Genomic DNA, 23,594 nt, shown 5'->3' with positions numbered 1-23,594 from the left:
TAGCAATACCTTCAGTTCTATGCTGCATAGCAGCTTGCGGTTGCTGCAGAGGAGAGAGTAAGCTGTCCAGAAGGTTCAGCAGACCCTCCAACACACCGCTGTTGCTCAGGGATCTTTGACCAAGGCAGGACAGGAGCATAAACACTCTGAGGTAGAGAGAGATTCACAAAAAATGAAGATTAAACAACATGAAACATTATGATTAAACGTGGTACAAGTGCAAGGCTGCCTACCTGTCCTGGGGGAAGATGAGAAGCTGTTCAGAGTTGTAAAGCTCCTGCAATACGTTAGAAAGGAACTGTCCCCACCAACGCTCCCCTCCGCACAGCTGCACCAAAAGCAGACCGGCATGAAGACGAATTTTGGGCGTCCCACTGAGGCAGAGGTGTTTGAAGAGCTCCTCGCAAGCCTGTGCGTGGAAGGTACTCTGGAGCACTGATGGCACAGAGTGACCTAAATGTACAGATGTGTTTATTTAAAAAAAAAAAAAAGTGCGTTAATCAACAATAATCGTGTAAAACCTTGGCATCCAAACAGTTCCATAAGCGTGTGGATGCCTACTCACCATTGTTCGAATGCAGTAGGCTAAGCAACGTGTCCAGAAGGTAACGGATGATCGTTCTCAATTGCTCTGTAGAGGAGTTGTGGACCAGGTCTTGCGCCTCATGGGACCTGGCGGCCGTGGGGAGAGATTTTCGACTGGCACCAAGTGATACGCGCAATCTCTGGACAGCGTGGTGAGCCAGATTGAGTTGCAACTGAAGCTGGATGCAATCTTGGTAGGCTGAAAAGACACGCTGGTCCTCCTCTACCACCTTGTCTGGTTTGCGTAAGAAGTACTGGGCATTGTTGGCGCTGTTGAGGGGCGGCAGGTCGATATTCTGTAGGAGGGTTTCCAACCGATGGCAAGCAAGATTGTACCTGGAAGAAAAAAAAAAAAAAAAAAAATCTGGATATGAAATTCAAAGGCTGATATAATTCTTACTCTTTTTTTTTAGTGGTCAATATTCAAAAAATGTCTCCTGTACACTGGGAGCTCGGTTCATGAACTGATTGTGTTCCAGGACTCTCATCAAAAACTCAAAGATTGGTGAACAGAGCTAAGAGTGAAAATGACCAGTCCCAGCACATTAGTTCTCGTTAATGTGTAGTGAAAAATGAATCAAGACAAAATCCCAGAATGCTTTTGGACTTTATATTGTATTGTATATGCTATTAATCTAGACTGGGTTGCCAAATTGTTCTGTTCAGCCTGGGGGCCAATTCAATGAGTGGTCAGCTTTAGCATGCAGTATTTAATCAAGCAAATCAATTGTATTTTAGAATACCAACTGGGGAAAAATGTCTCACCTGCACTGGATATCTTCCTGTAATGCCATCATCATGGTCAAGTGCTGATCCACATCAGGCTGACTGGCAGGTTCACTTTCTCCCCGAAGAGGATCGTGCATCAGTTTGAGCTCACTTTCCCATGGTAGAATATAAGTATGACCGTAGTAAAAGCCCAGTGGAATCTTTGCACGAGCATTGGTGCTGCCATAGCGGCCAATCACAGTGATCTGAAAGTTGTGGAAGGATGGGGAGAAACTCCAGATGAAATATACTGCACATTGCCATGACAGTCTTGCACAACCTAAATAAAGGAATACCAAAATCTAACAGTAATCAATGACTATGACAAAGGTTCTGCCACAATTGTATGCAAATGCTGACAATGCTATTCCACCAATTCTTCCAGCGACACCATTTTCGGTCGTGTGAAGGCTAAAATGAAGGAAAATTAGAAATAGAAACAAACCTTCATAAACCTGCAAACGGGTGGAGGCAGCAAGTCATGTAGAATAAGGGAGTGAGTACTGATGTCGGTGGCCACCACCAGCCTGCGGCCATCCACCTCCTCACCTAGCGTCCAAATGTCTATGGACAGAGAAGCTAGGTCGCTACAGGTCGGGATGAGAGCATCGGTCAGCAGGACGGGGCGACCAAAGTCCAGCGTCACAAAGCGACGAGCTCCTGGGAAAATAAGACAGTTCCATTTACAATGGGGATAACAACCTGGCTGGTGTTGCACAGTTAAGGAAGCTGTAAAGGCACATATAAAACAGGTGAAACCACCATGGCTGCAAAATGATACTGACAAAAGAATGTGAAACAAACAGGGCATACCAGAGTGCATGCGCTCAATGATGATAGACTGGTGTGGAGGAGGCTGCAGAAAGTGAGATGCCTGAGAAATGGCTAGAGCCAAACCACTGCCCATGGGGCTCTGCGGGGGGAGAGAGAAATCCCAAATCAAACAAATGCTTGCACATACTTGAAGCTTTTGCCTTGAGAGAAATAGCAGCATCACTAACCGGCTTGGCTTTTTGGGAGTTTTTGTGTGCTGCCAGGTTGACTGGCCCAGGATCCATCATGGAGCCAGGGAAGAGGTGAGCTAGCTCTGCGCTGAAGGCTGCAGACACTGCCTCATTGGGAGGTGTGAGAGGAGGCGTCATAAAGAGGGGCGTGGTCTTGGGTGTTGGGGGAATCACATCGGAGGGATGAATGAAGAAACCCGGAGCACAGGAGGAGTTGGAAGGCACCGAGTTGTGGATGGGCCCCACGCCGGAGGCGGCCGCTGCGGCCGCAGACGTGGTCTGATGCAGCTTGGCTTCCAGCTTGGCCTTCTGCTCGCAGCAGACACACAGAGATTTAGTCTGGGAATAAGAATAAAATCCAGGTCGAATGACTCGTCTCACCTGCTGCTGCAGTTTGAGCAGCTGCTGTTGCTTCTCTTGCAGGACCTGTAACTGTTGTTCAGCCGACACCATGGCGTGAGACAGAGACTGCAGGGCCACTTGAGCTGCCGAACTAAGAGCTGTAGAAGCTTCGCCGACCGTTCCCGTCGACAGGCCGCCGACCGCAGGGGTAACGCCAAATGTACTCACTGAGGATTCCAAAAAAACCCAAAGAGCTCATATGGTGAGTTGACTTGAAGCAATGGCATGGAAAACAAAAAAATGTCATATTCACCGGTGAACATGCTGGCGTCATCGCGCTCCACTCGCGTACCATCGCTAGTGGCTATGCAAGAGAAGTGCAAAGGCTCCACCTCTAGAAGCCCCGTTAATGCTGTGAAGCTTCCCTCCGCTGCTGCGCAGCTACTTACTTTGCCATTCCCTGCAAAAAAAAAAAAAAAAACACCGTTGTACCGAGAATCCTGTAGTTTGCTTGACAAACAATCCGTTTCAAATGTCATCCACATGCACTATGTTTAAATTATGTGCTCATGTACAACAATGGCTATCCAGAAGGGCATTTGTCTTACCTGAGAGAATGTCAGAGAGGTCAATCTCATCTGACTGGACCCCAATGCTGCTGTTGAAGGCATTCTTACAAGAGGAACCGCTGACCTCCAGATCAAAGAGCACTGGATCAAAAGGCGAGCTGTACAGTCCGTACCTGGAACGACACCAACATAACAGTTGACATGACGCATCCGGTAGAAAAGAAGGTGTCATGTCCTACAAAGTGGAAAAACCAGTCTTGATTAATTGCCCAAGCGTCACTGAGAAAAGAGAATCACGGAAGTCTTGGCCTGTAAAACCTTTTGTCTATCCCAAAAGGTTTACAACTGTAATGCAACTGCTGGCGATGGGAAAAAAAAAACTCACATTTTGGTTCAAACGATGAATACCTTGATGAATTGGAAATTACCTGGTCTGCAGCAGTGCCTCCATTGGGGTGAGTCGATCTTGCAGCTGTCTTGAGATGGCCGTGAGTAGGGAGGCGCAGGCAGTGCTGCAGCCTGCCAGGTCCTCTTCCTTCACATAGTTCAGCAACACAAAGTACCAGAAGACTGAGCCTGGAAGAAGATCGAGTGCAATTAGACCGAGGGACAGTGTGGTACGTACAGTGCAGCTGATCAACTACATACCGCCTGTTGCCGCAGCAGGCAAGTACGGCATATTGTCCAGCAGAGCCTTCAGAAGACTTGTGACAAAACCTTGTTGGCTGGGATCACCTTTCCCATTGCTTTAGCAAGAGGAGGAAAAAGATGAGACCACAAGTAACAAAAACAACCTCATCAAGAATGAAATGAACCCAATCTCTCACCTGATGCAAAGTGCAAGAAAGCGTGCGCACTTGTGAGCGATGCTGCGGCCGGCCTCAAAGAAACACACTGCAACGATATCCATTAGCCTCGATCTGGCTTTGGACAGCAGCCCCTCCTTTCCTTCTCGCAAGCTAAAGAGAAGTTAGGCAGATAAAATAAGATGAATAGCGTGCAAATGACATACAGTCATGTATGCAGTACAGTGGATATGAATCACTTGCACTTTTCACCTTCATTTAGACACAAAAAAGAAATAGAGTGTCTCAACAAAGTGTATCAAGTGTTTTTAAACGTTTGTAGTATTTTGAAGTGTGTTAAAAAAAAAAAAAAAAAAAGAAAAAGAAGGGTACAGCGAGTGCCCGTACAGTGTCAAAATGCGAGCAGGGAGTACGTATATGGATAGTGTATTTCTATATGGTGGATTGAATTGATTAAGCCCCAGAACATGGGCATGGCCTTAGTCATACCTGCAGGGCCCATTGGAAAAAACACCAGCCAGCCAGCACAAGATGTCCAGGATGAGGCCTTGAGCATGTTCTGTGGCGAGGCCACTCTCTGTTCGCTGGCACAGCGCTTCCAGCAGCTTCTCGTGGAAGTCTGGAAACTGCAGCATCGCACAACGCTGGACCCTTCAACAGACAGAAACCCCATTTCAATGTGGGTGTATAGTTGTGGAAATAAATCACCCCTGTAGCCATCGTTTCCTACCTCTCTTTGGGAAGAGATGTCTTTTTGAACCTTCTGATTGTGACAGATACTTCTTGCAGTAGGTCGCAGCCTCTCAGGTTTTCTACTTTCTTGGAAGATGGTTGACTATCTGGTTTAACTCCAGACACCTTGTCCTGCATAAAACAACGCACGGTTTGATTTGAAAGCTTGCATCTGGCATGCGTTCAAGTCAGTACCTTTGAGGCCTGAGCCCTCTGCAGCAGAGTGGACAACGAATGCGATTTGGAGCACTGGGGTTTGGCACTGGGCATTCTCACAACAGGTCTGGGGCTGTCCTCCATGGTTTTGTCGCTCGCTGCCTTGATATGAACCAGGAAGGACCGATACTTTCCACCAGCCATGCCTAGAGACAGGGTATAGACCGGACTGAAGATCACTGACAACTTCTTCAACTTCATGTGTTGACTTTCAATCGCTAATGGCTTCAGGCTATGTTTTAAAGGAGACGCATTAGGCTATTTTGCTTAGAGAGGAGGAATGAACAGGAATGTTACAAAATGAGCCAATGGAGGAAAACACCACATTTGTTCTTTACTTTGGCATTTTAACATGACTACAAGCTAAAGGGACCACAACAACCACAACAACAACACTGATTTAGCAAGACATGGCTCCTTTAAACAAGGTTTGCGGTTTCATACCTTTGACCAACTTTGGGCTGGTGAGACTAAGCATGCCAGCATGCCCAGAGAGATCCAGCCCACTGGCGAGCCAGACTGGTCCACACAAGATATCCTCCTTGTGCTCTTCCAAGAATGGACACAACGTGTAGCCTGCAGCAAAATAGAAATAACCTTAAACGCAAGTGTAGTGCTGCAGTTCAAGTGATACATATCTTTGCTTTTTTTTTTTTTTTTCATTAAAAAGGCATTGGACCAAAGCAAAACATGAAGTCATTCATGTGTGATTCAAATGTGTGCACACATTTGGCACACCAGAGATGTTACCGCTGGCATCGATACCAGGGATAGATTATGAGCCGAGCTGATTGTCGGTGCCGATTTTCGCCATTTGACACATCGTAATCGGCCACGACACATGTCGGTTTATCTGCGACGTGTCTGGCGGTTCCAAATTGAGCTCGGCATAATCAGGACAAGTGGTACGGGCGACATCGATTCTTACCCGATCTGTCCTCGATGTCCATAAGATGGATGTCCTCGGTGAAGTCGTGCACGGAGGGCCGACCGTTCTTCTCCCCGTTGGCATGGGAGACATTGGGGAGGGGGAACGTGATTTGCCTATCAACAGCGGTCTCTGTCAAAGAAATGCAGTTAAATAACGTGAAACGCAAGCAAGCACTCTGCTGGCAGGACGGGCAGGAAAGGCTAGTCTCTATCGCAGCTGCTTGTTGGCCCTCGTGCACGCGAGTCGAGCGATAACACTTGAGTCCTTACCATTAACCTTTCCCAGACCGGGCGCTTTATTCTTCAATAAAGTGATCTGGATCTGAGGAATGTTGACAATGTTGGCATTCAGGACAAACTTGAAGTCCACGTGGCCCACCATGCAGGCCTTCGGCAGCACCAGTTCAAAGACGTGCTCGTCCCAGCTGGAACTACAGAAAGGACACAGCGACGACACAGTCGCGTCCCCTGCTGACAAATGAATGTTGCCACGGTTACAAACCTATCACTCTGAAGCTTCCAGGTGCGGGTGTGCTGGGCCGCATCTCCATGGTGCTGCTGGTGAAGATGCTGCGGATGGCGCCGCTGCTGCTGCTCTTGCTGTACCTCCACCCAGCACGGCGGCACAGTGGCCGAGAAGCGGGGAGTCAACGTCTCGAAGCGCGTCAGCTCCACCAGCGACATTAGGCTCTCTGTGGTCAGCGGTTGGTCCACCAGGAGTTCTACTCCTGTTCGATAAGCAAGCGTGTCAGGCCAAAAGAATGAACAAGTTACATTGACTATGTGACTTGTACCCGAGATCCCAGGACTAGAAGGGTTGGAGGAAGGCCTGGGCCACTCCAGCAGCAATTCAGCCCCTTTAGAAATGGGGCCATCGATAAAGATATCACCATCGTCAATATCGTCGCAGACGCCTCCAATTTGAAGGAAATGAAGCTCTCCGCCTGCAGAGAAAGAACACAATGAATACCAACATACTCATTTTAACACTGAACATTTTCAACAGGAACTGAGCGAGCCAATGGAATGAAGTTGATATTTGACATTCAAAAATGTCAGGCACCAACTCTCACGGCATGTGACATTCTTAAATGATTCTTGATGTGATCAAAGAAATGAACATTCTCAAAATGTAAAACGTTCAGCATAATCGATCGTAGTCGACATGCATCCAGCAAAAAAAATCCAATGTGTCAGCTTTGTTTTACCTTTTACTAAATAAATGCACCTCATTTCTTTCATTTGTGTGGCTAACTTTTTTTGTTCTATTCAAATTTAAATTATAACCCTTTTTTTGGGGTGTTTGAATCACTCGCTTTCACTGTTCCAAGTCACCGTGCAGTAATAACAACACCTTGTCAATTGTATTTAAAGACACCAGAGATCAGCTGATGCGATTCAAACACTCACCTTTAGTGCACGCACAAAGGCGATCAGTCCCAGAGCAATAAGTTACAGAGACAAATGGGTCTATCTCGTCCAGCGCTCCCTCTTTCTTAGGGGGTTCCACCTTGGTTAGAACCTCCAAGGTGGACAGGTCCATGATCATAATGTTGCCACCCCGCGTCGTCACCACCAAGTGGCCGAGGCCGACCGCTTCCTGTTTCTTGGACTCTTTATGCGTGGCAGAGGGACCGGTAGCAGTGGCACCGCCGCTGCCTGTGGCTGTTCCACACCCAGCGCGAGCTAAAGATGCAGCGGAGCCCGCCGGGCCAAGTCCAAACCGCGAGGTGCCGTTTTTGGAACCGGGGGGCGGCCCGTCCGGAGTCTCCTCTCTGTCGTCTTCCCTGCTATCCAGCACATCTGGAGGAAGCAGGATAAGCGAGCTAATTGCGTCACAAGGCTGAGATATCTGCTGCACCTTAACAGGTTCCTGATCCAAGGTGACAATACGGGTAGAGTAGTTGAGCTTGTAGAGCGCAAGATAGCCTCCGCCGCTCGGGCACGTCTGTTGTTGGTCTCCTGAAGGCAGGATGAAGGTTGCTTGAGGAGCTGTGCCCTCTTGGTGGTTCTCCTCCACTCCATTGGCAACTGGGTGAGGGGTGTCCCCCTTCTGTTGGCTGCACAGGGCCGAGTGCAGGCGGTTGAGATTGTTCAGGGCCTCCACTTGGTTGGCCGCACTTAGAGATTCGGCGTCGCATGGCTGCAGCCCCACTAAAAGGTGCACACCATCCCAGCATGGTGTAATGGAGTCCACGCAAAGATTCTCCTCTTCCAGCTGCTTGGGTAACCTCAAACACTGTACTAGCGTTCCGGGTCGAGGTGGGGCGGAGGAACCGGCGGCAGCTAATGTGCTCCATTTGTCCATCTGACCATCAAAGCCGGCCAGATTGGGGGCAGAGTCGGCAAACTGTTGAATGTACGTGATGGGAGGATCCTGGAGAAGGAGCTGCTCGTGCGAGTCAAACTCCATCTCGATAATCTGTGGCACCGTGAAGCTCTCGTCGTGGAGACCTTTGCTCATGAGGTTGTTCATCTGAGCAAACACCTGCCCTGAGCTCTTGTCGTCCGTCTCTCTGATACTGTATAGCAACAGCACAGGTATAGTCCTGTGCACAGATGACACACAGGAGGGACTTGGGGGCTGACAACCTACCAAGTTGGAGAAGCACGGTTCCTGGGCGGCATTCTGGGAATGACACAAATCTATTTCCATGGGACCTTGGTCCTGGATAGGTCCTACTTGGAAGGGCTCAGGGCCCTGAGTTCTACAGGGACTGTCAGACACCCTGCGAGTTGAAGACGGGACTGTGGGGAGAGGTCCGGCTGTGGGGTTGCTAAGCGCGCTGCGGTAACTGAGCAGGCCTCCGGCCAGCAAACAGGGGAAAGGAATGTTGTGCTGCTCGGGGACCTTTTCCTTTGCTTTGGCCTGGTTGTGGACCTTGGTTTGATTCAATGAGGGATTGGCACCCAGCTCTTCCAGGTCTTTGACTGTGTCCTCCAACACACTGGCCACCACCTCCCACTGGAGTTCCTCTGGTTGCTGGAGAACACTGAGCGCTGTCACTCCAAGGCTCATATCCATGCTCTCCCACTGGGACGGTTGGCCTGTGAAGGGCAAAATGTATAGTTTCAAACAATAGAGAGAATTCAGACGAATCATCTCAGCGTTGGGGGCACCCGCTGATCATTGAAATGAAAGGACAAAAACAAAGCCCGTGTGCGGGCCGGGTACCTGTCACGGACTCGGACCTGGAATGCTCGTCGCTGTCTGAATCCTCCAACTGGTCATCGCTTGGAGATAATTAATAAACAGTGGTCAGGAAATGACAAGAATGCATTGATGCAAGACAAAATAACCAGGTCAATCTCTTTCAGATCCAATCCAATCCTCAAATTGTTCATAAAGATTACTTGGGGAAATTGTGAAGAAACTTAAAATGATTAGAAATTTGGTCTTCAACTCTACGTAAGGCTCACCTATCCCCCTCAAGCTTGGGCAGGTCTGAGCACGAGGAGGACTCCTCAAGCCAGGCCAGAGTGGGTCTCCGAGACTCGGTCGGCGTGGGCTGGCTGTGCTCACCGCCAGACAGGATGAGGTGCCTCAGGATGGCCGGGTCGTATGGGTTAATGTCAAACTTCAGGTGCACCTGTTTACAAGAAGACGCTTATGGGTCTGACCATCCAACACTCAAACGCTTCATAAGCAAGAGCAAGAGACGGCACGGCACGGCACGTGTGGAATCTGACCTTCATCATTTTGGAGACATCCCAAATACAGATCTTGCCTCTCTTGGTGGCGACAGCCAAGAACTGCGGACAGCTGCCAAAGCCGTAGCAGGCAATTTTGTCTGAGCCGTCAGGACTGTTGGGAAACTGAGCAGGACTGGTTGCGAGTGTCACTGACAAGGGAACATTTTGCGTGTGCTCGCCCTTGACAAAAGGACAATTAGGGGAGTGTCGCTCATGTTCGGACCTGCGGAAGGTGGAGAAATGCTCAATTGCATACATTGTGTCTACAAAAGACGTTTGATCGTAGTCACTCACCACGGCTCATCCGTTGGTTCCCAACATACCAGACATACGCTACAGGTGAAACACATGGCTCTGTCGTCGCCTGATGAAGCAGGCTACGGTGAGAGAGCGAGAGAGAGAGAGAGAGAAAGAGGGTCAAGGTCGTTGAGAATGGCTTATACAGCTGTACTACCAACTTGACATGACTTTATATCAGTGTCTCGCAGCATACTCGATGTTGAATTAACGTTAAAAGGACTGCATCCCCAATATGCAGGCCAAATTGTGGTTTTTCTCAGAGGTGATGGGTGTAGACTTGTCCCTGAACCCACCTGGTGGTAAAAGCCTGCCTGAGCCATCGGATCAGGTTGAGCCCACCTGTAGCCGGCATGTGGCCACGATGTAAACGTCTCCCTCCTGTTGGCTTCGCTGTACATTAAAGATCTACACGGGACATCAAGAGAATCAGAATCAAATCTAGGAACTGCTGCAAAGTACACTTGAATCTAGTCAATAGTCTCCCAGGGAAAAAAAAAACATGCCAGGTGCCCCGTTCCATGGGTGCCAAAGCTTTGTCGGCAGGAATCTGGACGCGTTTCAGTAAGGGTTGAACTTTGCCAAGACTGCCCTTTGGCACCCATTCTGTTCATAACCTTCGGTGAGGATTGCTCAATCTCGGCACAGATGATGCGCTCGCTCGGGTCGAGCCGCCATCTTCAACTATCACCGGAAGAGCGGGAGTTCTTTTGCAGATTGCTCACCTATCTACAGAGCGCCCAGGCCCTACCCCGAGTTCAGGTCGGGCGCTTGACAAGAGGTAGGAAAGTCTGTCCATGATGGATGAGGCCACAGACAAGGCAGCAATGTTCTGGTTGATCTTCTTCAGCTCACTGACGATGGCACTGGCAACCAGCTTCAGCACATGGTGAGGAAGCTGCAAGGTTACTGTTGCCCACTGAGAAGAAGAAAATCAGTCTTAGGCTTATTGAAGAATATAAAAAAACAGGCAATTTAATACAAATGTGTGATATTAAAAATTCCAAATTACAATGATGAAAAGACATTTGCTGACGTGATCCTTTCCCCCCAAAACAAGACGGAAGTGACACACCCAATCAATTACTGGTCGACAATGTAATGCAAAAAACCAACAGTGACACTCCAATAGTTTTGTCATTTCATTATTTAGCAAGTGATTAACATGTATTGATTGACAATGTAACGCTCTCTATGTATGTATGTATGTATGTATGTATGTATGTATGTATGTATGTATGTATGTATGTATGTATGTACGGACGAAATACTTTCACATCACTTTTACATCTTGGGGAAAAGTACAACAAACAGCATGAATCAGAGATTGGAGCAGCGCATAAAAGAAAGCGAACTTTCAGGGAGTGTTGTGTTTTTGGGGTAAACCGGCTGAACGGAAAAGCAATGACGCAAGAGTAAGAGCAGGAAGCTGCGATGAGCCAAGCTGTCAAACCGACCTTGGCCACTTTGTGATTGGCTGCCGTCTCATGTGAGGTATTCTTCAGGCCTTCTTTCAGCTGTACGATAAAGACTTCGTAGCCCTTTGTGTTAGAAACATCAATATTTTCCAGGCAGGCTGACAGCAGATGCAGGGCCTAAGCAGACAAACACATTTATTGGTCAAATGACACACCACTGCATGGTGTGAAAGATTTTTTTTACCTCAGTGACAGGAAGCTCCATCTGAACCAGATCCTCGGGTTTGGTCACCGGAGGTTGCAGGGCCGTATCCAACAGCAGAATGCCATTGAGGTCCTTCCTGCATCCTACTGCATAGTCGTCAACAAAAAGCACCCTATCCACAGCAGGGAAGTACTGACATCTGACGCGCCCACCGGGTTTAACTGAAAAAAGCAGCAGAGGAAAGCGGAACATAAGCACTTGTGTTATTCCCTTCAAAAGGATGGCAAGCAATTTGACTTTTGAATCAAGTCAATATCAAGGTTTCAGTCACTTTCCCTCCCACAAACTAACTAAATAAAACCACAGGAGCCAAGCTGTCAACTGTAGATAGATCTTTGTGGGGCTTGACCTTTTTATTTGATTTGTTTTGCATTGTTAAACTTGCGCAACTTTAATGGACAGAATTTCTAGGCGCATCCGAGTGTCCGGTTTGGTGACCTCAGCATGGCCTCTCTGCTTTTTGCTGATGATGTGGTGCCGCTGGCTTCATCAAGCCGTGATCTCCAGCTGGAGCGGTTCGCAGCCGAGTGTCGAGCGGACGGACGGACGGATGCGATGCTAAACCCATTCAGATAAACGTTCTACATATTTTTAGAAACTCATTCCATGGAATTGGAAGGACGGACGGATGGACGGTGCTTATCAGAAGTGTATCTTATTTGCCACCACAGAGGCAATAAATAGTTACTTATAGCAGCAATGACTAGTTACTTAGAGGAGAAGATCTGCCAGCAGGAGGATAACGGTTAGCTAAGCCACGCCGGGCAGCATGCGCGGCTCGTAGCCTCAGCACAGAGCGTTAATGCCAACTATTTGAAAGGAGATGTCAGGACGACAGTCTGCAAAGAATCAAGAGTTGTAAACTTCACAGGTCCCGTACAGGTGTGTCTTCAACCCACCCGTTCCGAGCTGGGATGATCGTGTAAAATAATATCTTGTACTTTCTATGTAACTTACCTACAACACGACTCTTTACGTATAGTCTGGTGCTGCTGTTTTGGTTAACAACAGTCAAATGAGCTCAAAGTGAGTTCCCTGCTAGATTGTGGGAAAACATGAATGTGCTGTATTTTGATTGCCAATTACGTGTACAACACTCCAACTAAATCAATAAAGTTGGTCTGAATTACTGAATGACTTCCTATACGATGACTGATAAAACCCCGTCCAACGTCCTTTATTGAAAGTGTAGCCACTGTTTACCAGTCCAAATAAATGGTTTCCGCAGTGCCGACAATGACAATGCGCACGGCAGTGTAAAACGATGGGACTACAGCTGTAGAGTTAGCCCGGTGGCCGCAAGCACGATCTTTCCGTTTCACACAATCTACCTACCACTTTGTTCTTTCCTCTCTGTGTTTCACCATGAGACACAGAGACGCACGATGCTGAGCAGTTAGTTAGTTTATTGCCAAAACACACTCCTGTATTGGGCTGCTGCGCTGTCAAGCAGCGGAGTGCGAAGCGAGCCAACTAGCTGTTAGCTTTCCTCCTCGATTTGACATGAATACAAAAACGAAAGCGTGAACACTGTCGCTACAGAAGTAAGCAGCCGTTCGTTCCCAAGGCATCAAACATATCAACTCGCGGTGTCAGTGTGTGTATCTAATAAGTCAATCGTGGTTCAATCATCTCATTAGGCCCCAAAACAACTGCTAGTACCGTTAGCGCTTGCTAGCTGGAAAACGAACTCTCAGCCCAAGTCGTGTTGACAATCAATGTGGCTGCTGCCCGAGCTCCGATGCTTACCGTGCTGCGCAGAGGCCTGGAGAATTGCCCCCGAAGTGCCGTCAATGACTTTAATAGCCCCTTTGCTGGTGACTGCTAAGATAGCGTTGAGGGCCGGGTGGTATGAAAGGCTTCGCAGGCCCTCGTCGTCGCAACGCAGGCAGCCTTCTCTGAGCACAATCCAGTCCGAGGGGGTGGACGAACCGGAGCCCGGCGAGGCCGCGGCCGCCATCTTTCCTTACTTTGCCTTTCCCGTCCCTTCTCGGTTTTGGTAGGAACCGCTGACACACTCAATAGAACTGAACCTATAGGACTACCTCCGGACTGTCACTCCTCTGCCACCGCTGATCCCTTCTGCGGCTTCTTCCCGTCCGTCCGTCGGTCGGTCGGTCCGTCCGCCCGCCCGTCAGCGTAGCAGCGGCTATTCACTAACAACAATGAGAAAGTCCTGTCGCCGAAATCGCTGCTGTCAGTTACATGAGAGTCAAACGAAACTGGCGTAGCCGTGGCCACTTCTCGCGAGAACGGCACAATCACATTGTTTTATTTAACAGTGCCAAAGACGCCTAGTAAAAAAAACAACAACCGTGAGTATGAGTAGTTGTGTAAATTACTATTGTTATTTCACATGGATCCACAAATGAACAAAAGCGTACTTGTTTGCAATGTGTTTCAAATGGTTTGCGTCACGTTTTGTGACGTGTGTGGAAAACGTTTGAACACCACATTTTATGATCAAATAGTATATTGCCTTTTCGCTTCCATCAAAAATGATATTTGCCAACACTTATGAATGAATGAGTCTCACGGGTCTCCACACAGAATCGTAGTCAACAATGTGTTGTCTTGCTGTATTTGTGCAAATCACTTGAGTAAAATTGGACCTTAAGCAAATTCATGGCGAGTTGCACAAAATAAAGAGCAAGTTTGGCCACGTTCTTTTGAATTTCAATAGCAGTTATATAATTGACCATTTCCACCAAAAAGTTTGAAATAAGCAAAATGATGATGATAATAATAATAATACAATAATAATAACAAAAAGTGTCTATCGGAATAGCGTCTCGGATCATCCAGCAAGACAAATATTAGCCATCCTATTCAGAATCAGTACAATGCCTTTTAAGAAGAACAGGGCATTCATTATTTGCTCTAAAAACATAAGAAACTTGGGTCAATGGGACCATCCATTCTGTGGGGGCTGCACGGTGGAAGCCGTAAAAGCAGCTGCCTTTTTGAATTGAACATTAGGATGACATTAGGGTCCAAATGTATATGCGTACATCAGGAACATATCATGCTCAGACCCCCGGAGATTCTTTTTCACCTTGCGAGGTCAGCGTCACTGTCCGTGAAAAGGTCCATAGTTCAAATTGATTGGGTCAGACACCGGTATAGAGTGACAGGAAATAAATGTACAGAAGGAAAATAGGATATATGAGAAGAGGCTTCTTTGTCTTAAATTCATCGCCAACCAACAATGACGCAGCACTGTAAGCAGCCCAGAACACTCCAAACAGCTGGAAGAAAAGCAGACAATGATCATCATCAAGATCTCGCCGAGGGAAAACTAAAGGCCTCATTCCGACGATTTCGGAATTTTCAAAACAACCCCGAGTTTGCGTTCAGTGATTTCCAGAACATTTGGCCCCCTCTGCCTTTTGCCACATAAACGCCCATTGGCAGTTTTGCATCGAGCGTGTTTGATCGGGGCCCGTTTTGACCTGTAAATTGCGCCCATGCCAATTTGCTTATCTGGAGCCTTGGCGTGTGCACGTTGACTTCCAGCTTAATTACACTTTATAAAAGCAGTTTCTTTCTTAACATTTTCTTATTTTGTAGTGTTTTTCAGTATGATAGAACTCACTTTGACGAAGGTAGAAACCATCTCGAAACGTCCGATCACCAGAAGCAAAGGGGCTATAACAATTAGCGGAAGAAGGGAATATCCAATCACTCCGAGGACCTGACCATAGGAAACCTGTTTAAAACGAGACGCGTTAGAACAACAATTATATTTGGAAAAGTCTGCCGACCGCAGCGCCGACTTACTTCACCGCCGAGAACACGAGCCAAGAGAAAAACGGTTAGTGATCCAAATATCCAGATGGTGATGATCCAGGAAACCACCTGCCAATTCAAAGTACAATTTAAGTCTAAGGGTTCATTGAACGGGCATTTGAGGCAGGCTGACAGTTTGGCTCAATGCCTAGCAATAGCACTATTACTTTATTTTAGAACCAAGTACAAAGCAGGCTAAGGAGACCCGCAAAATGACAGCTTTCATCGCGGTGCAGCATTTCTTTTTTTTTTTTTACATATTTAAGGATCCCCATTGGTTGCCGCCAGTGCAGAGAGTATTCTTTCAGGAGTCCACGAAGGCAAACGCAGTCATATACCGTAGGTTCATATTTTGCGTGTGTATTTTTGGTGCGCTATTATTCCACTGCTTACGAGTGATGATTTAAGTTTTGCCACGGTCATGTTTCAGGACCGGCATCGGGGAATTCCATTATGCCATTTGTAACATCCCTCGTCTCACTTGTGCGTTTGCAATAAAAAGTTAATTGACCAGCACAAAATGATCTGCTCACCCTAAACTGTCCATAGATTGAGATCATGGAGAAGAGCAGCACCACAGCCAGAGGGCCCCAGAAGTCCGGGTTATCTCTGACCACCTGTCTGTTGTAGCCCAACGATGGCAATGGCATGAGCACGCAGCGAATCTTGTAATAGATGTCCTTCACGTCAATGTCCAGCTCATCACTGCTCACACATTTAAGGAGGAAAGTTGGTCAAAGTGGTCCTAAAGACTACTAGAATCCTTGACTTACAGAAGAGGTTTGCTCTCCTCGCCGTCATCTTCCTCCACCTCCAGCAGCCAACCGTACCCTCGCTGCCTCAGGAAGGCGGTAGCATAAGGGTCTTTACCACCGTCGCTGCCCATATTCAGTTCGACATCAGGGGCAGCAATTGTGCCACTAAGCTCTGTGGAGTACAGATGATTAATACGATTCATTCATTTGAGAAAATGAAACATAGATCAGTAGATTAGATGAATTCCTAACCCATAAACAATAGTATCCTTGAACAGATAAGCATTTATATAGACTTGGCCACCATAATAATGGATCAAATAAATGTCACTCCATAACTTATCACCTGAAAAACCTATGAGTCTAACTAGCTTGAGAGTGTAATGGATACAATACATCAAACTTGCAGTGGATCAAAAATACATGATATTGGACTGACAACTAGTAACAAGCACACGTCAACAGTGAATTTAAAACGATACCATTACAACACAAATAACTATCATGCACAATACGTAGATGGCAATAAGCCTCAATGTTGTCGCCTTCCTTGCTTGGCCTGCCTCACAGGGTAAAGCTCTGCTAGCATTAGCTTACCCTGCGCCTCTGTCGAGGAGACGAACGTAAAGTCTCCGTTGTTTGGGGGAAACTGCATGGTTTCGGGTTGAACGCGTCGATTTCACAAAAAGACCATTCGAATAGGAACGTTGTCCCTGTTGATGGCTGTCTTTGACCACAGCTCTTTCTTTGGAGAGTTGAACTATCGCATCTTGTTTCGAGTCTGTTGACACCACAACACAGCACAGCACAGCACACCGCACCACAGCACAGCACAGAACAGAACACCACTGTGATGGAAAGCGGAAGTGCACGAGTGCAAGGAAAGCTGGGAAATGGATGGGACACGCGTGACACGTCTTACGTTTGCACAGGTTCGCCTCACAAGTCGTTTCATCCCTTGACATGGGAATTTTAATGTTAGCCGTACCTTACCTTTTTCATTCTTTATGATTGAAGCCCTACTCGTGTGATTGTCAATCATGATCTGTATTTGCACGGATGGGCCTATACAGGATATTCCTTCTGGCAATCTCCATACGTTATTTGACCCATGAAAAAAACAATTGTTCCCATGTTTTGTATTCATATGAGGAAAGTATTAATACCAATGCAAAAGAAAACATGACTCGTGTGACGTAAGCGCGCACCTCACACGTAATATTGTGACTCCGCCCTGTCTTCCTTTTCATCCAATCGTCGCCGCTGTTCATACTTGGGTCGTTTTTGCCGCTAAAATGAAGCTTCCCGTATTCTCCTTGTGCGTTTCAAACAACTACCGAGCCACGTACCAAATCAAGAAGTTACCGAAAAGAGGTATGCGTTCATCGTTTGCAAAAGCTTTTTCTGTGCTCTTGGTGTCCAAGTGCCTTTCTTACGCACGCAATCTATTGAAAGTGCTAGCAAAAACAAAAGTGTCACGATCGCGCCTACCGTTGATTCCTCTCCATTCTTAATGGCATATGCTCATTGTTCGACCTTTTTACAATGCTCTGCCATGACTACATCTTGTTTGATATAATGAAGCCATGCTGGAAATGGTTCCCATTTGTTTGCCTCACTGGCTGCTCGGTCACTACTCCAATTGCACTTCTACAACGGATGCACGATTCACGCACGAGGTCTTGAACAATCCCAACAGGGTTTAATTATTCCATGTTGTTATTATAGTTCATATTTCTTTGCCTTTTTCAACCAGAGAGGAAGTAATAAAGTATGGCTATGATAAGAATGAAATCAGTTTGCCTCGATGACAAATTGTATTCCATAAGGTGACTGATGAATGAAAAGAAACATCAAATATGCGTTTTCCTCAAAACATGGAAGGGAAATGTGAATTCACCTATTTTGCGTTGTTGTTTTTTTTTTTCTTCCAGAACCTCCTCTCGGTTATTTGCTGACCAAATTAAATGAAAATACGCTTTTAGCGCCATCGTGTGGATTCTTAGCTGAAGTGAACTGAGGCGTTTGAGTTGGACAAAAGTAGTACTTTGCTGGCATCTTGTGGCATAATTGTCAGGATGGGGCATCTATTATGCGCAGATTTTCACAATTCCTCACAGTTCCTCTGCCCCGCGAAAAGCCTGGTGACACTGTATTTGCAAAATTCCCGAGCTTCATGTACATTTTCAGGCAAGACTCTTCCTTTGCAGCTCAAATGATTTGTACTTTGCGTGTTTCAGTGTGACTTCCAAAGATGGGCATCCCCGGCCTGCTGCAGTTCATCAAAGATGCAGGGGAGCCAATCAATGTGAAGAAATACAAAGGCCAGACGGTAGCTGTAGACACGTACTGCTGGCTCCATAAAGGAGCGTTTTCATGTGCCGAGAAGCTGGCCAAAGGAGAGCCAACTGATCAGTCAGTGGATTTAAAAATCGACTTCTTGTTAAATCTTCAGCATAGCTTGCGTGGCCGTCATTGATTTGCGCCCACTCCTAGGTACGTACGCTTCTGTATGAAGTATGTCGACATGCTGTTTACCTTCAACGTCAGACCCATTCTTGTATTCGACGGACGCAATCTACCTTCGAAACGAGAAGTGGAAAAGGCTCGCAGAGAGTGAGTTGCAACTTTGCAAGCGCGTGAATAGATCCGGCGTTTGCGGAATAACTGCGCACGTCTTGACGTACACTCCAGGCGTCGAGAAGCAAACCTTCAAAAAGGCCGGCAGCTGCTACGAGACGGCAAAGTTTCCGAGGCCAGGGATTGTTTCACCCGCTGTATCAACGTGACTCCGGCCATGGCTCATCGTGTGATTAAGGTGCTGTCTCGTGGTGCAATTTGCCACGTATTGTCTGTCATTCACAGCTGAAAAGGAAAGTCTGAGGCTATGTGTTTTCTTTTCCAAGGCTGCGAGGGCGAGGGGAGTCGACTGTCTGGTGGCCCCGTATGAAGCCGATGCCCAACTGGCCTACCTGACCAAGTGCGGTTTGGCTCACGCGGTCATCACGGAAGATTCTGATCTTCTGGCGTTTGGCTGTCAAAAGGTATCTTCCCCCCCCCCAAAAAAAAAAAAAGAACGAGGGGGCCGGCCAATGTGTGACTTGCCAGACGTCATCATAATTCAGACACGCAATGCAGGTGATCCTAAAAATGGACAAGCAGGGAAACGGCCTGGAGATCGACCAGCGCAACCTCGGTCGATGTCGCTCGCTGGGCAACGTTTTCACGGAGGAAAAGTTTCGCTATATGTGCATCCTCTCCGGCTGCGACTACCTGGCCTCTCTGCATGGGATTGGCCTGGGCAAGGCCTGCAAGCTGCTGAGACTGGCAAAAGAGCCTGATATCCTAAAGGTGAGTGAGATCAGATCCCTCCCTTTTCAATTCATCTGCTTTGATGGCATGCAGCACTATTGTCAGCATGACTTGTTTTGCCTTTTGGTGTCAGGTGATCAAGAAGATGGGCCAGTACCTAAATATGATGGATCTAGTAGTCCCCGAAGAGTACACGGAGGGATTTGTCCGGGCCAATCGGACGTTCCTTTACCAGCTGGTTTTTGACCCTGTCAGCAGGAAGACGGTCCCCCTCAACCGGTACGAAGAGGACGTCAACCCGGCCACTCTCAGCTATGCTGGAGCGTATCCTACACCCTCGATTGAATCCTTGTCTCCCACTCGGACAGCACAAGCACCTTAACTGTATTGGCCGTAGGTCGGTCGGAGAGGACGCGGCCTTGCAGATGGCCTTAGGGAACCTTGACATCAACACGATGGAGAAGATTGATGACTTTGACCCAGACAATCCCGTGACGCCGGTATCTGATGCAGTATTTCTCACCATCAATCAAATGGCTGACAAAGTCAGCACCGCAATGATTGGCAACACAAAGGGGTCGCTGATTTCAACCGGGCAAATCTTTCCCCAGCCAGCCAAAGAGCGAAGTCGCAGCTGGAATGAGAGCAGCGTCCCTAGGCCGGCTGGCCCCAGTATTTGGAGTAGAAGCATCAAAGCCACGTGGCTCGGAGCGGCCCAGCCCGCTGCCTGCCCTCCGTCCACCAGGGGGAAGGAGAGAATCATCAGCCTGACCCCGGTCAGGCTTCCCTGCACCAGTGTGCAAGTGAAGAGACCGCCACAAGGTGAGAAGCTGTCATTCTAAAAGATTGACTGATAATAATATTTCTGTATTTGCGCCTTCTTTTCCCTGCCGCAGACAGCAGTCTATCGGATGGAGATGTGCTGCAGCAGTATTCCTCCGCTGTGAAGCGATTCAAGTCAGACAAGCAGCCAGAAGCGCTCAAGTCGGCAGCCATGGCTCAGCCGCAGCCACGGCCACGCAACTGCTTTGCCACACTCCTGCAGAGGAGGAACCAGGATGTCCCGGACCAGGATGACCAGGACCGGGCCGTAAGCAGCAGGTGATTATCGAGCCTTGAATAGGTTGAAGTGAAACCCCCCCACAAATAAAAGCAGCTCTGCTGTTGACCCCATTTGTCGACACATGGAGCAAGATCAAATCTCCCTTTCTCTCCGCACGTAGATTCTTCAGCAGTTCCGCTCCAGCTGCCAGCAAGCTCAAGGAATCCGCCGAGATGGGTTTCGCTCGCAGTGGCGAGTCCAAAGAGCCGAGCCCTAGGGCCGATCCCGACTGCTCGGAAGGCCCCGGCCCACCTCATTCGGGCAGTCGGGGGCTCAGGCTGTTTAACTGGTCAGACACTTTGCCCTTCACGGATCAACCACAGACACTCAAAGGGAGTTCAGGCCTGGCTGCCCTGCAGCACTTCCAGTACAAGAAGGACACGTCCGCCAAAGGGGAGGAAAAGCTCCAAGGCTCTCCTCCTTCCCAGGGCAGCGGCTATTTTTCTCAATCCCAGCCTTCGCTTGCGTCATTATACAAAGAGCAAAGAGCCCACCGTGGCCCCAAGCCCTTCCGTTCTGCGCCTGTAAGTTGCTACAGATCCATACCTACGTTGTGCGCGATTCAAGCGCCTGACCACACCACTGACAGGGAAATGTATTGATTTCACCTTGTCTTAGGGAACGGATTCAAAAGAGTCCGAGCAGACGAGTACGTTTGGAACGCTACGATTCAAGGTGGCACCGTGCATAATATATGAGAAATGAGAATTTACTGGGTTCTTCTGTTCTGCTAATCACCCCCACAAAAATGATTTGAGGTCATAACGGTCACGATGAAAGACTAGTTCGCTAGCGCATCCGCTTCACAGCGCTGAGATTCAGGTTTTGAAACGGTCCTGCGTGTTCTCACTAGATTCCTCGCACATTCCAAGAAAGATTGCAAATCACATGTGTCAACGTGTAGGCCCTGGGGGGGGGGGGGGGGGGGGCTATCATCAGGAATGGAAGACCAGACCGCTCTAGCCCGTTAAGCTAGCCCAGATCTCCTTAATGCCGCAACTTGTCTCGTGTCGTTTGCGGTGCGGTGGGTGCCTTGAATTTCCGAGCTTTCAATTTGTCTTCCAAAATGACAAGTTAGAAGGGCGTACGAGATCCTGTGGTGTCCACCCTCAGCCCTCTTTGCTTTTGCATTTTGTCGCACCAGGGCGCGGGTCTGCCGAGGCCCAAGTTGAGCAACGGCGCCACCGAGGTGCAAGCGTTGGGCCCGGCGAGGGCCAGTGGATTGAGGAAGAAATCCTCCGCAAACAATGAAAACAAGCCAAGTTCCCAGTCCACCACCATCAGCAGTCTGTGGGAGAATTACAGCTTCCAAAGGTAAAGAGGTTGTTGAAAGCATTTTCCATCGCTTTAGAAAGCAAAAGTGATTGAGGAGTGGAAGCCAAGTTGATCATTCTTTAAATGGACAAATGAACTCACCAATCTCCATTTGTGTAAACTGCCGTTGTTTGACTGTGATCATATCAATAACTTTGTGTTGTTGTGTTTTTAGAAATTGCCAAAAGATGACATCTTGCGAGAAAGGAGACCCACCCGATGTTTGCCCTTCAAGGCAATTGGTTGGCGAGTTGATTGCAGAGAAAGGCATCACAATCAGAAACCTCTGAAAAGTTTGATTTCGATGGAATTTTTCGGGGGTTTTTTTGGGAGTAAAGCCATTTCCTTCTTTCTTCCACAGGGTTGCATAACATTTGTCTGATCGAAGAATGTGCCATGTATGAGATAGTTGAAGTGAACGTGCGTTTGTTTGACTGACAATGGTCGGTCGTCACTAGATTGTGGCGATGAGGATTACAAGTCTTCAATCATCACAGTGGAGACGTTATTGTTTGACTAAAATCGGATTGGAGTTGCTGTCAAATATTTTTGGGGGTGGTCCATTTTGTATCCATGTAGTATCTCTGATTGGTCATTTGGACTCTTGAATGAAGCTAACATGCGAGCACTGGGAGGAGGTGCGCCAAAAAAGTCCTCACATTTAATTGATCCAATGAGAAAGTTTTTCTTTGCGAGTCACAATTAAACCTGTCTGGCACTTTTTTTCGAGTGCAGACTAATTTTAGTAGCAACGTTCAAGTGGTCTCCGAAAGTTTCTTCCTCCTTTCTGTCTGTCGTCTTGGTTTTGTGCCAGTACCAATTACAGTACACAACAAGTGAGCATGAGTTGCGTTCATTTGTTTGTGAGCAAGCAAAGGCATAGCAAAATCTCTTTTCATTTTCCACTGAGGGATGTGTGTGACTTGACATGATACGCATCATTTTGCTTCTGCAAAAAGTAACAAATGGTTCGAGATCCATTCGATGGGACTTTTTTTGTTTTGTTTGTTTTCTTCCGTGATTCTATCATGCCAAATATGTGTAATAAACGTGTCTATCCCGACTCGTATTTGCTGAAAAGGTGCAGTTTGCCTGACTTTTTAATTTTTAAAATAGATTTTGAAAGGCCAGAGGCTAGTGCTTTTTAAATTGGCACGTTATTTGTTGTTTGGCCTTTCCTACTGTATTTGCATGGGTTACCTCGTAACGTGACAACTCAAGTCCCTTCACCTTTTTATGTCCGACACTTGCATCATGTGTCGTTAAAGAAGACCGATGTGTACTTAGTGGATTTTATAACAGTGGCGACATTCTTGAGCTTATCCAAATACCAGCCATGCTTTTGTCTCTTTGGAACCAGCCTGACTTGGCGTTGCGCAAGTCCAAGGGGCCCGCCTCATTGATGGCTCTAGCCTCCAAGCGAACTGGAGATGATTTCTCTTCTCCGTCTTCAACTGTACTTTCTTTCTGCAAATTGCCAGTTGTATCGCTCAATAAGACAACCAAAAAGATGACACTTGTTCAGTCGCGGCTTTCTTTCTCCAGGTTTGGGCACAGGAGTGTGGAAATGCGATTTTTCCTCTCATCGGAGAAAGGGCTGAGTTTAATCCTGAACTCTTGAATGAATTTCAGCAACACAAACAGTCTGAAAAAGAATGTGCAAAGAATGTTGTTTCACAGCATTCCCTCGTGAAGGA

At 47.5% G+C, this 23,594-nt stretch overlaps 3 protein-coding genes across 7 annotated transcripts in view; 1 reads left to right on the top strand and 2 right to left on the bottom strand.

The window, feature by feature from the left end:
• birc6 (baculoviral IAP repeat containing 6) overlaps nucleotides 1–13,845 on the bottom strand; it is a 36,252-nt gene extending 22,407 nt beyond the window's left edge. Inside the window, exons 1-31 of one of the 4 annotated variants that reach the window (XM_085922965.1) lie at nucleotides 13,375–13,845; nucleotides 11,605–11,786; nucleotides 11,400–11,537; nucleotides 10,668–10,861; nucleotides 10,239–10,350; nucleotides 9,940–10,022; nucleotides 9,643–9,868; nucleotides 9,373–9,542; nucleotides 9,128–9,186; nucleotides 7,363–9,000; nucleotides 6,747–6,896; nucleotides 6,455–6,680; nucleotides 6,223–6,383; nucleotides 5,951–6,082; nucleotides 5,467–5,598; nucleotides 5,002–5,168; nucleotides 4,805–4,938; nucleotides 4,564–4,725; nucleotides 4,096–4,227; nucleotides 3,917–4,014; nucleotides 3,697–3,844; nucleotides 3,308–3,441; nucleotides 3,013–3,159; nucleotides 2,739–2,926; nucleotides 2,355–2,666; nucleotides 2,167–2,266; nucleotides 1,799–2,013; nucleotides 1,351–1,559; nucleotides 566–921; nucleotides 234–453; nucleotides 10–146 (exon numbers count right to left, since the gene is read on the bottom strand). In XM_085922965.1, coding sequence (XP_085779091.1) covers nucleotides 10–146; nucleotides 234–453; nucleotides 566–921; nucleotides 1,351–1,559; nucleotides 1,799–2,013; nucleotides 2,167–2,266; nucleotides 2,355–2,666; nucleotides 2,739–2,926; nucleotides 3,013–3,159; nucleotides 3,308–3,441; nucleotides 3,697–3,844; nucleotides 3,917–4,014; nucleotides 4,096–4,227; nucleotides 4,564–4,725; nucleotides 4,805–4,938; nucleotides 5,002–5,168; nucleotides 5,467–5,598; nucleotides 5,951–6,082; nucleotides 6,223–6,383; nucleotides 6,455–6,680; nucleotides 6,747–6,896; nucleotides 7,363–9,000; nucleotides 9,128–9,186; nucleotides 9,373–9,542; nucleotides 9,643–9,868; nucleotides 9,940–10,022; nucleotides 10,239–10,350; nucleotides 10,668–10,861; nucleotides 11,400–11,537; nucleotides 11,605–11,786; nucleotides 13,375–13,585 — 6,673 coding nt within the window. In that variant the 5' untranslated portion in view covers nucleotides 13,586–13,845. Of the gene's footprint in view, nucleotides 1–9; nucleotides 147–233; nucleotides 454–565; nucleotides 922–1,350; nucleotides 1,560–1,798; nucleotides 2,014–2,166; nucleotides 2,267–2,354; nucleotides 2,927–3,012; nucleotides 3,160–3,307; nucleotides 3,442–3,696; nucleotides 3,845–3,916; nucleotides 4,015–4,095; nucleotides 4,228–4,563; nucleotides 4,726–4,804; nucleotides 4,939–5,001; nucleotides 5,169–5,466; nucleotides 5,599–5,950; nucleotides 6,083–6,222; nucleotides 6,384–6,454; nucleotides 6,681–6,746; nucleotides 6,897–7,362; nucleotides 9,001–9,127; nucleotides 9,187–9,372; nucleotides 9,543–9,642; nucleotides 9,869–9,939; nucleotides 10,023–10,238; nucleotides 10,351–10,667; nucleotides 10,862–11,399; nucleotides 11,538–11,604; nucleotides 11,787–13,374 lie in introns of all 4 variants that reach the window. The other 3 variants (XM_085922969.1, XM_085922967.1, XM_085922966.1) reach the window with 3 other exon arrangements.
• A 106-nt stretch (nucleotides 13,846–13,951) lies between these two features.
• Nucleotides 13,952–17,347, bottom strand: yipf4 (Yip1 domain family, member 4). Its single transcript, XM_085922971.1, has 6 exons — nucleotides 16,767–17,347; nucleotides 16,188–16,341; nucleotides 15,948–16,119; nucleotides 15,406–15,483; nucleotides 15,221–15,334; nucleotides 13,952–14,873 (listed from the first exon to the last, which is right to left on the bottom strand). The coding sequence occupies exons 1-6, from the start codon at nucleotides 16,822–16,824 to the stop codon at nucleotides 14,736–14,738; spliced, it is 714 nt and encodes a 237-aa protein (XP_085779097.1). The 5' UTR covers nucleotides 16,825–17,347; the 3' UTR covers nucleotides 13,952–14,735.
• Nucleotides 17,348–17,412: 65 nt separating this feature from the next.
• On the top strand, nucleotides 17,413–22,997 carry exo1 (exonuclease 1). Of its 2 annotated transcripts, XR_015067478.1 has the most exons (14): nucleotides 17,413–17,543; nucleotides 18,410–18,584; nucleotides 18,666–18,785; nucleotides 18,864–18,987; nucleotides 19,076–19,213; nucleotides 19,308–19,520; nucleotides 19,615–19,805; nucleotides 19,879–19,981; nucleotides 20,093–20,303; nucleotides 20,378–20,582; nucleotides 20,705–21,107; nucleotides 21,202–21,232; nucleotides 21,728–21,897; nucleotides 22,073–22,997. XR_015067478.1 is itself a non-coding variant. In XM_085922970.1 (13 exons), the coding sequence occupies exons 2-13, from the start codon at nucleotides 18,424–18,426 to the stop codon at nucleotides 22,185–22,187; spliced, it is 2,154 nt and encodes a 717-aa protein (XP_085779096.1). In that variant the 5' UTR covers nucleotides 17,413–17,543; nucleotides 18,410–18,423; the 3' UTR covers nucleotides 22,188–22,994. The 2 variants fall into 2 exon arrangements, 1 of the variants encoding a protein (XP_085779096.1); XM_085922970.1 differs by lacking the exon at nucleotides 21,202–21,232 and having other exon boundaries at nucleotides 22,073–22,994.
• Nucleotides 22,998–23,594: the final 597 nt, after the last annotated feature.

This window comes from Syngnathus leptorhynchus, chromosome 10 (genome assembly GCF_054491065.1).
Source record: "Syngnathus leptorhynchus isolate UIUO chromosome 10, UIUO_Slep, whole genome shotgun sequence".
NCBI lineage: Eukaryota > Metazoa > Chordata > Actinopteri > Syngnathiformes > Syngnathidae > Syngnathus > Syngnathus leptorhynchus.
The sequence above is the reverse complement of the archived record's forward strand: the minus strand, read 5'-3'. Positions and strand labels throughout refer to the sequence as shown.